Source organism: Athene cunicularia, assembly GCF_003259725.1.
Source record: "Athene cunicularia isolate RWA chromosome 12 unlocalized genomic scaffold, athCun1 chr12_part1, whole genome shotgun sequence".
Lineage (NCBI taxonomy): Eukaryota > Metazoa > Chordata > Aves > Strigiformes > Strigidae > Athene > Athene cunicularia.
This window is the reverse complement of record NW_020799116.1, coordinates 10,393,870-10,403,516: the sequence shown is the minus strand read 5'-3', so window position 1 is coordinate 10,403,516 and position 9,647 is coordinate 10,393,870. Positions and strand designations below refer to the sequence as shown.

The 9,647-nt window shown below is 38.0% G+C and overlaps 1 protein-coding gene across 10 annotated transcripts in view; it reads right to left on the bottom strand.

Moving 5' to 3' along the window:
- Positions 1 to 1,359: 1,359 nt before the first annotated feature.
- Positions 1,360 to 9,647, bottom strand: part of CHL1 (cell adhesion molecule L1 like) — a 103,494-nt gene continuing 95,206 nt past the window's right edge. For 4 of the 10 annotated variants that reach the window (XM_026857318.1, XM_026857321.1, XM_026857320.1 and 1 more), the window contains 4 exons: positions 5,661 to 5,822; positions 4,849 to 4,980; positions 3,940 to 4,012; positions 2,387 to 2,871 (listed from right to left, as the gene is read on the bottom strand). In XM_026857318.1, coding sequence (XP_026713119.1) covers positions 2,577 to 2,871; positions 3,940 to 4,012; positions 4,849 to 4,980; positions 5,661 to 5,822 — 662 coding nt within the window. In that variant the 3' untranslated portion in view covers positions 2,387 to 2,576. Of the gene's footprint in view, positions 2,000 to 2,386; positions 2,872 to 3,184; positions 3,189 to 3,939; positions 4,013 to 4,848; positions 4,981 to 5,660; positions 5,823 to 9,647 lie in introns of those variants that run through there. The other 6 variants (XM_026857322.1, XM_026857327.1, XM_026857325.1 and 3 more) reach the window with 5 other exon arrangements.

Sequence of the window (9,647 nt, the reverse complement as noted above, 5' to 3'; positions counted from 1 at the left end):
AAAAAAAAAAAAAAAAAAAAAAAAAAAAAGGAACAGATATGCAGAAGCATTGAGCACCAAAGGCCACTCCTACTTTCAGAACTCGATGAGCCCTGGGGAGGAGCCCAAGCTAAGGTGAGCTGTGTATAAACTATGGCCTTTCTACTGGTAGCAACCTGCATTTCTGTGGGCAACTAACAGGTCGTAATTGTAGCCATTAATGGAAACTCGTAACCATGCGAATAATTCTTGCTTCCTCTCTTTCTTCCACTGAAGTAATAGAGACCATGAAGGAGCCATTGGGGATATTTGCCTAATTACTATCACGATGCAAATGGCTTTTAGGATATATTCCTCCTGCAGTAGCTATTTAAAAGATATTATAATTGAAGTGACAGTCATTTGTAAGTGCAAGAAGAAACGAAGCCATATTGATACTCTACTCAAATAAGCATATTCGAAAATACAAATGCTTTTAAAGTAATTCAGGAGATTCCAATACAAAAAGACCAAAAAAATGTGCTGTACAGCTTTGCTGAGTTAGTGTTGGAGAGGCAAAGAAAAGAACCATGTTTAAACCAGCATTCAGTAAACAAAATATAAATGAAACTCTACCATAATATTTTCTCTTTGCTTTCGCTTTTGTTTATTTAACAATGAATAGCTTGAAAATAAATGATCTCTTGAAAGTCAGGTACATCTATTTTATGTAATACGAGGAAGATGTGAGATTTATATGACTGGTATACACACAACTCCTTCTGAAAACTAGTTTTGCTGGTCCAAACCCATACTGAGAAGCAATTCTATTCATCCTACACAGCTATACAGACTCATGCTAGCAACATGTCGCATTTCAAAATAAAACCCGGCTGATTTTTACTTGTGTCAATATTAATATCATATGTACAACTTCTCCATGAAATGTATGCTAGCGCACAAATATACAGATATGAGACAGACAACAAGCATCTTGCTTAGAAATGCAGCTTGTAGAGACTCGGGAAAACAAACTTTCTAACGATGGTGGATGCGAACCCTGTTTTGCCTTGCCACAGGAAAGATACTGCAGCTTAACTTATTTAAGGAAATAGTGCCAGCTACTGGACAGAAGATTCATCCACAAGGCCAGAGCTTTGTCTTTTAAGAGCAATTTTTCTGTGGATAAAGTTGCATCTCTAAGTATTGGTAATTGCAGTCAGCTGTAACCACTAAAATAATTTTAGAGTATCATAAGCAAAGGAGTTTATTTTTTAAAATGAAAAATTATACAATATATAGAATATATTTCTCCAGTATTTTAAATTATCATTTTTCTCAGTAGGATGCATTGTGTCACTTTGCAGAGTAACCTGTTGTCTTTGTTTGATTTTCTTGTTGTGTTATAACCTCTACAATGCCGAGGCCATGGTACATGAGGGAATACTATATATAAATGTATGTACAAAGTGACAACAGCCACATAGGAAGAAAAAATACTATACAAGAGAAACATATTCCAAACATAAGAAACACATGGACTAGCAGTTACATATACAGATGTCACACTGAGTAATTCTGTTTTGGTAAGACTAAGACATTTTGTATAGTAACGAATTATTTGTTTTGTTTTAATTAGAAGAAAACACCTAGAAATTAGGATGGAAAATCATCTTTTAGTGGCAGTGACTTATTTTTATATTACCTGGATGTCAGGTTCCTGACTGGCTCAATTGGCAACCTGCTTCCAATCACATGTGGTAACTGTGGAGTACTAATCAAGATAAATATCACAATTAAACATGAATCATTCTTGCTTATATTTTAGGCGTGGAGAGGAAAAGTTGCCGTAGAACTCCCAGTGCTTTCCACTGATCCTTTTTCCTTAGATCCAGAATAAGCTCCAATAAATGAACCATCTTCATTGAACATCCCATGCTCCCCTTCTCCATAATCTACCAGACTATCAGCACTTTCAGTGGCTTTAATGTCCCCGTTAATTGACTGGAGGCTGCCTTTCAGCGGCTTTTCATCGCTGTCACTACAAAACAAAGAAACGCCTTTCCAAAAATCTAGCTTTTAATTACAGGCACGGAAATTGCTCTTTTATTGCAAAAGAAAGCAACAAGAGGGAAGAACGGGGGAAACATTTCTATGTGGGTTGTACGCTGAGAATGATCTGACCTCATGAGTCCTGCTTGGTCCGGTGCACCTCAAACAGGTCATGCACACCGACCTGAATTCCCCACATACATGATTTTGTGATTATCACAACAATGGAATTGGTTAAAAAGGCAAACATCAATGAAAACTACAAGTGTGTTTTGTTTTTTTTCCCTTTTTGCCTTGGACAGACAAAAGAATGGACATAAAGTGAAGGGGAAAGAAAAGGAAATGTTGGAAAGGATCTGAGGGATTCATTCCAGCAATCAGTGCTGATGCTGAGTCGTCGGCATCTTACAGAAAGAGACATTTTCATTTTACAAGACAGTGGGTGCTGTTCAGGGCCTATTTATTTCCTTTTTCTTTTGAGGTGGGTGGGTGAACTGATGTGGACTTGTGGGATGAGGCATCAGCTATAGGTTACACCTTACTGCTTTGTGAGCATTTGTTTGATTTTAGATGACTAGCAAAGGGGCCTTTTTCCCTTTTTTCATTCGTTCTGCTGTTATCTTACTGTAACTGATGGAGTTTCTCTCTGCTAAAGGGTAGGAACAGGATAAAATGAAAGCAGAATCAGAGTGTCTGTATCTGCTCATATGCAGTCTATGTTCAGTGGCAATTTTGTGAAAAAGACAGACCCACCACCAAAATTCAGGAAAAAAAAAAAGGAAATTCCACTGGTCATTCCTCCTAATGGCACCACAGAAGAAGAACCAAAGCAGCCTGACTTCTCCCGACTGAACGTGACATCTGGGGGGGATGGGGAACATAGATTAAAAGCTTACCAAAAAAATAATTAGGCCTCTGAACTAAGTACATAATTACTCAATTATGGCCCTTGCTGATGCCAACTCAGTGTCAAAGCTTTGGTTATGTTATCTAGGGCAGGACAGAGAAATGTTCCTGAACTTTAACTCGTCAGCATGTAATCAGTAACATAATAATCAATACAGTAAAAATATTTGCAACTTTTCTGCACATGGCATTTCTATTTATATAAAAGACGTTTGGAGTTTGGGGTGAAAGGAGGGGGTCAAAGTTATTAACCTCAGGACTTTCTTACCTTTCTAAATATTTGTCCCATTAGAAAGCATTAAAAATTAAATAAAGATGAAATTATGCAGAAAAAAAACCCTATTCCAGTACAAATAATGTAGTATATATAAGCGGGATTTCAACAGAAGTTTTATGCCCTTAAGGTCAGTGACACCAGTTTTCCAGCATTGTTCTTATAATGATGTATTTTTCTTCATACCACAGTTACATAATATTGTAAGCTTTAGTTATTTTAAAGCAGCCAAAGTAATTATTTCAGTTCTCCTACAGAAACTTCTGTAGTGAGCTTTGTTTGGGTTTTCACCATCTCTCACCATATTTCAAAATTTTGTTTTCTTCCATAAAAAGAACATCCCCATATTACACAATTTGGGTTTGACTTAGTTTCAGAAACCCACTGAAGACATAAAAGTCTCTCTTGACTTCACTGGCTATTACAGCAGGAACCCAAATTATCATATATATTTACATTATTCATACAATGCTAATTAAACAAAACAAAACAAAACAAACCAACAAATGAAAACCAAGTGAAAAATAGCCACTGATACATCAACATTTGCTTATATCCCAACCTGGATGTATTTAAGTATACAGGATATACCTTTATATTCTTACTAGTATCCACTCCTGTGTGGTTTGCTTTGAAAATGAAAAATAGCATTAATTGCATGCTATAAAAATGTCCTAAGTAATGATGACAGCTGGAACCAAACAACACCCCCCCAACCAGAAACACTTGTTAAAGCAGGTCCTATTTACCTATATTCCCCAAAGATTTCATCTTTTATTGATTGAGCTTCAGGATCTGGATGCAAATCTTCTTTTTCTTTCACTGTACAAATAAAATAAAGCACAGATCTGTATGTTCTGCTGTGGATTTTTCTGTATGCAGGTGCAATGGGAAAACCACCCGTCACCTACAGCCTAACCTGGAGGGCAGCAGCTCGCACTGCACGTCTGGCCAGACACAACCAGCACGCTTCCATCAAGGGTTTGGGGCCAATCCCTAATTTTTAAGAAAGCTAGCAAGTGTTTACAGAATCATAAAATCATAGAATGGTTTGGGTTGGAAGGGACCTTTGAAGGTCATCTAGTCCAACCCACCTGCAGTGAGCAGGGACATCTTCAGTTAGACCAGGCTGCTAAGCCCCGTCTAACCTGGCCTTGAATGTTTCCAGGGATGGGGCATCTACCACCTCTCTGGGCAACCAGATCTATACTTAAATCCTTACTCACTGCTTTGAAAACTACAGTATTACCTTCAGCAAAACACTCTATTGTTCAGCAGTTTGTCTACCCATGGTAGTTATGTCAGTTAGTATGTCACGCAGCAGTTATGAGGTGAAAAGTGAGCAGTAGACCCATCGAGGCAGGCTCAGAGGTGCAGCTGGTGAAGGACCTTGCCTCTACAGCTGGACTGAATACTGAAGATTCAAAAAGCACTATCAAAGGCCTTAGCAAGATCTCTGACCAACACACAGCACTATCTTACCCAGAGAGTACAGTTTCGCTTATATTCATTAGAATCCATCCTGAGGATATTTATCAAAAGCTACAAATCCTAATTGGATGTTTCTGCTTGTGGCTTTGCAGCCTCCAGAGGTAAAAGTCTGAAGGATGCTTGTTATTAACATGTGAACACAGCGAAAGGACAATAAATCCATTTACCTGAGTATTTTCCTCCTTTATTTCTTCTGACAAAGCAAATAGTTAGCAGCAGTAGGGTGAGCAAAGCGATGGCACACATCAGTCCAATAAACCACCCCTGCGTGGAAATTCCATCGTAAATGCCAGCATAGGCTTTGTGAAACAGAAGAGGAGTGAAAAAGAAGAAAATTAATCAGAGGAAAAGGGCATCGCCCTACTATAACATGAATACATAGCATGTTCTTAACTGGATCCTAATTGAATCAGTCTATCACTTCTTATTGCGTTCAACTTAAAGAAATGCAAGACAAAAATATGTTCAGAGCGTGACATTTTTAGACTTAAGGGGAATGCTCAGTCTACAAGGCACAATACAGACATTTTGGAAAGGTACTTCTGAGAGAGTAGCTGACTCACAGGATTAATGCCAAATAAGAAAGCTGAACAGAGAATTGTTAAGCCTCTCATGCAAAAGCAGTTTCGCAAAAGAAACAGAGTTAAAAGGGCACCCAACACATGCAGACCACTGGACTGGCACACTTAAAATGGATTATATCACAGCACTACCCTTTCAAAATCGCATAGGAGGAAAACCGGTTTGTAAACGTTTGTAATTGTTCCAGGCTATTGTGCGTCAAGTAAGGCACAGTGCTCAGCCAAGAACCATGGATGCATTTATGCTCCCATGGGATTCAACTGCAAGGGTCAACACAAAAATCACAGAACAAAATCATGATTTCGGTACACTTTCACTGCACAATGTAAGATGTAACTTCAACATGTGTTTACATTCAAAATAAATCTTTATCACCTTGAAGGGTTTCATGTCTCACCTCTCCCCCTTGTCTCAATTACATCTTCAAAAATGCTATTGTTATCAACCCAATTCTTAGTCACTAGACGAACTGTATATTCAGTTCCAGGCTCAAGTGCCTCAATGGGGTGAAACTTTTGGGTGGGCTTTACTGCTTCTGAGATCTTGCCGATCCCTTTACCTATGGAACGTACATATTCAAGTCATATTGATTAATGGTCTTCATTGAACAAAAGGCCTGTGAAATGCACACTCATTAAATAAGGTAAATAACACACAAATATGACACACAAGGATTTTTAACATTTGTCATCAGATAATCTGATTCTTAAAAGCAGGCAGTGAAGTAAAAAACATGCCCCCTATTTGATTTTTAATATTCCATCAGATAAAATAAACAGCAGACTGAAGTAATCCTGATGTTTATGAAGGGGGTTGTACATTTCCCAGGATGATAGTTAATATTGATGGGGGATTATGGACCTGCTTTAACTAATGCATGCTTAAAAAATTACAACCTGAAAATGGGCTTGCTTTGTATAGATAATCTGGGGTTTGCTGCTTCTCCCATTGAACGGAACGCAGCGGGGAAGCACAGACAGCTTGTTATCTGGAAACGGATTCTTACATGTCTCATGGAAAAAAATAACATTGGGATTTGTACTCATTTCTCTCCTGACAGTGATTTTCCATGTCCTTTAAATTCCACAATGCCTGCACAAAGCAGTGGTTTAGATATAGCTGAAGTTTGCCTTTAAATTGGTATTTAGGCATTTCAATGTGCCTGGTGAGTTTAATATCTGAGTAAGAGGTAGAAGGGAAATTCCAGCAGCCCTAGTTTTAGATCGTTTTTACTTGCAAAATGCCTACCGTAATTTCTGTCTGCATTAAGACTGTAGGGTTTTTTTGTTGTTTTTTTTTTTTTTGTTTGTTTTTTTTTTTTTAAATAGCATTTGTGGATAACAGAAAAAAGGACATCTAGAGAGGGCAGCAATCACTGCCTGAACATGAAAAGCCTGTTCATACAAGCAAATGTGTGTTGACATGGGGGAATCTCTTTAGTCAACCAACGGGTACAACAGGAGAGTGCGCCTGCCCTCAAAGGCAGGAGAGAGATTGGGGGGGGCTGCACTTATATAAATATAACTCTTTTAACTGTGTTCGGTTGCCTAATTTGCCTGCTTTATCCAAAGTCATCTAAACTAAGGATTGTGCACACAGTATAATTTGAAAACTACTTGACCATTAGCACTGACAGTAGAGCAATGCTCGTTAATACTTAAACTAGTAAACAAGCAAAGCAAGAAGCTTCCAGAGATTAAGGCTTAGTTGACAGCTGAAGAAAAAAAAAAAAAAGAAAAAGATTAAGACGAATCCAAGCACAATCAAAGCAGCAGTTCAAGATAAGTTTTCCGAGGCAACTGTACACGTATTACAATAAACAGTTACATTAGAAGACCATTGGGACCTAGAGAGAACACATACAGCTGAAATACTGTTGATACTGAAGCACAGCTTATTAGCATAAATTAATCCATCTATCAGTAATTTTTGCTAAATGAATTATGTGAAACTGAGCTATAATTTTTAATCAAACTGCAAATTAATCAACAGGATACCACAGGTATATTTTAATTACACGTTTTAAAATCAAGACATTAGAAAAACATTATTTAATGGAAACACTATCCATAAAGCAACAAGAACAAATGGGAACCTCCAACCCATTGTGTATTAAATAAGGTATAACACCTAGGCATGACATGAGAACCACGTGGTCCAATTTGTACACAACACAAGTCTCCTTAGGAAGCATTTCTCCTGAATTCCTGGTAAGCAAAATGCTTATCCCTGATCTCCATGGTAGCCCACCGCTGTGGTTCATTGTCCATTTTCTTAAACCAGCTTAAACAGTCCACATCTACCACCTATTTATTTCCAGCTCGTGCCAGCCTCCTCTTTCTGAATAGTCAGCTCTTTGCAGAAGCACAAAGCGGGAACTGATATGGCTGAAAATTAACCCTTTTCTGCCAGGGTATTGTTCAGCTGTATTAGCCCCTCTGGCCAGCCATGCCCCTGCCCTGGCACGCCACGCAGTGCTGGGCTGGGACACTTGGAGTGAGGGCTTGAGCCCAACCTGACCTGGGACTGAGGATTTACCATTAACATCAGCTATCCCAAAACAGAAAACAGAATTTTTTTCTTTAAAACTCAGTACAGGTGTCCAGTGATGGATGATTATGAGGTTTCTTTCCACGTGATTTCTTTCAGGCCTGTGTTACACACTCAATAGAGAACCTACAGAGGAGAAAGCATTGCTAATTGGGGCAAGTTTGGTGGTTGGAATAGAAAAAGCACTGTAGCATCCTGAAAAATAAAAGCAAAAATATACAGATAAGGAAAAGCTCAACATACTGAAAGGTCAGTGAGCTGCAGAAATTAGCTGCAGAAAATTGAAAGCAGTTGGGTTAGGTTTTTAATCTACAATAAGGGAGAAGAAGCATTAGTAATAAAGGCATATCACCAGCACTTCTCATCTTCCCCCACTATTTATCAGCCACACCATGGGACTTGCATGAACATTAAACACTGAACTGCAATTTTACAATATTCCTACCGGGCTTCAAGATTTATGAGAACAACAGAACACACATTTTTTATAGAAGCTTATGGCATAAAGGGAAAAACAATATAAACTGCCCCCAAAGACTTACAAGACTGCTAGTTCTCCAAAAGTTGGCACATCTGTTATAAAACATACTTACGTAAAAAAACCTGGCAGTCTAATGGCTAAATACTAATAGTGGGCAAAATCTTAATTTATAACCATACCTGTCTAAATACATCTGTTGCAATAAATGGAAAGTTGAACTTTCATTAGTTTTCCCCTACTGCTTGGCTATTAAAAGTGTATAAATATGCATCACAAGTATCCTTCATCTTCTGGGCTTTTTTAGTGCAGGAGGTAATTCATACTAAAATCAGAAATATTTAAAGCTATAAAGATTAGTAAACCTGTAGTATGCAAAGTCTATTGAGAATAATTTATAGGTGAGTTAGCGATCATCTATTTGTACTGATTGTCATTTGCAGGAGACGTCTGAGCTCAGACAAGAAGACAGGTTACAGTTTGTTTCATCTCTTCTCCTACTCTCTAGTTGTGTTTGCTGTACTGAGACAGGGTGATAGAAAAGGGAAAAGCAAAAAAAAAAAAAAAAAAAAAAAAAAAACTCACAAATTTGCTTAAAGTACTCCCAGACTGATATATTTAGCACATTTTATTTAACATGCCTATTTTTCTTGCTCAAAATGATAAGGGTTTAAACCAGCAATATTCCATGTATTCCTTTTCCCAGGCTGGCAGGACAGTTTGCTGCCCGTCATTAGCAGCAGGGTTTGATGGGCTACAGGCCCCCTGGCCAGAGAAGAGGCAGCAGAGTGGCATGGCATAAATGACAGAAAAAGAAACTTTTCACCAAGATTTCATCAGATTCTCTTATTGTGAGCAGAGGGTATATTGTTGGTAACAATACCAGTGGTTACATATGGCTAAGGCAGTTGTATTTTTCCTTTTTCACTGTGCCTGTGGCAAAAGAGAACTAAACCCATATATTTTGTAACTAATGGTTACTCTCCTCGTCATACGGTGTGTCATGGAGGTTAGTACCCTCCAGCTAAGATTTTCAAAAAGCCTGTGGGAGTTATGTGCCAATTGCCATTGAAATATAATTAAACTGGTGAACTTCTATTCTCTGGCCTCTCTGGAAAATAAAACTACAGTTGTATGACTTCCTCTGGATGAATTTTTCATTAAGGCTTGAATTTCTGGACACACAGTAATCATTCTCAATGTGTAATACGTGTTTAGTAATCCTCCAGAAACACTGGTAGCTCTGGATGAAAAGAAGCTTTGTGTTAAAGAAGAAGTGCTATATTAAATTAACTTTTTTCACTTATGTAAGAACATTATTTTGTGTTGTTTCTGAGGGCTAATGATCATTGGGAA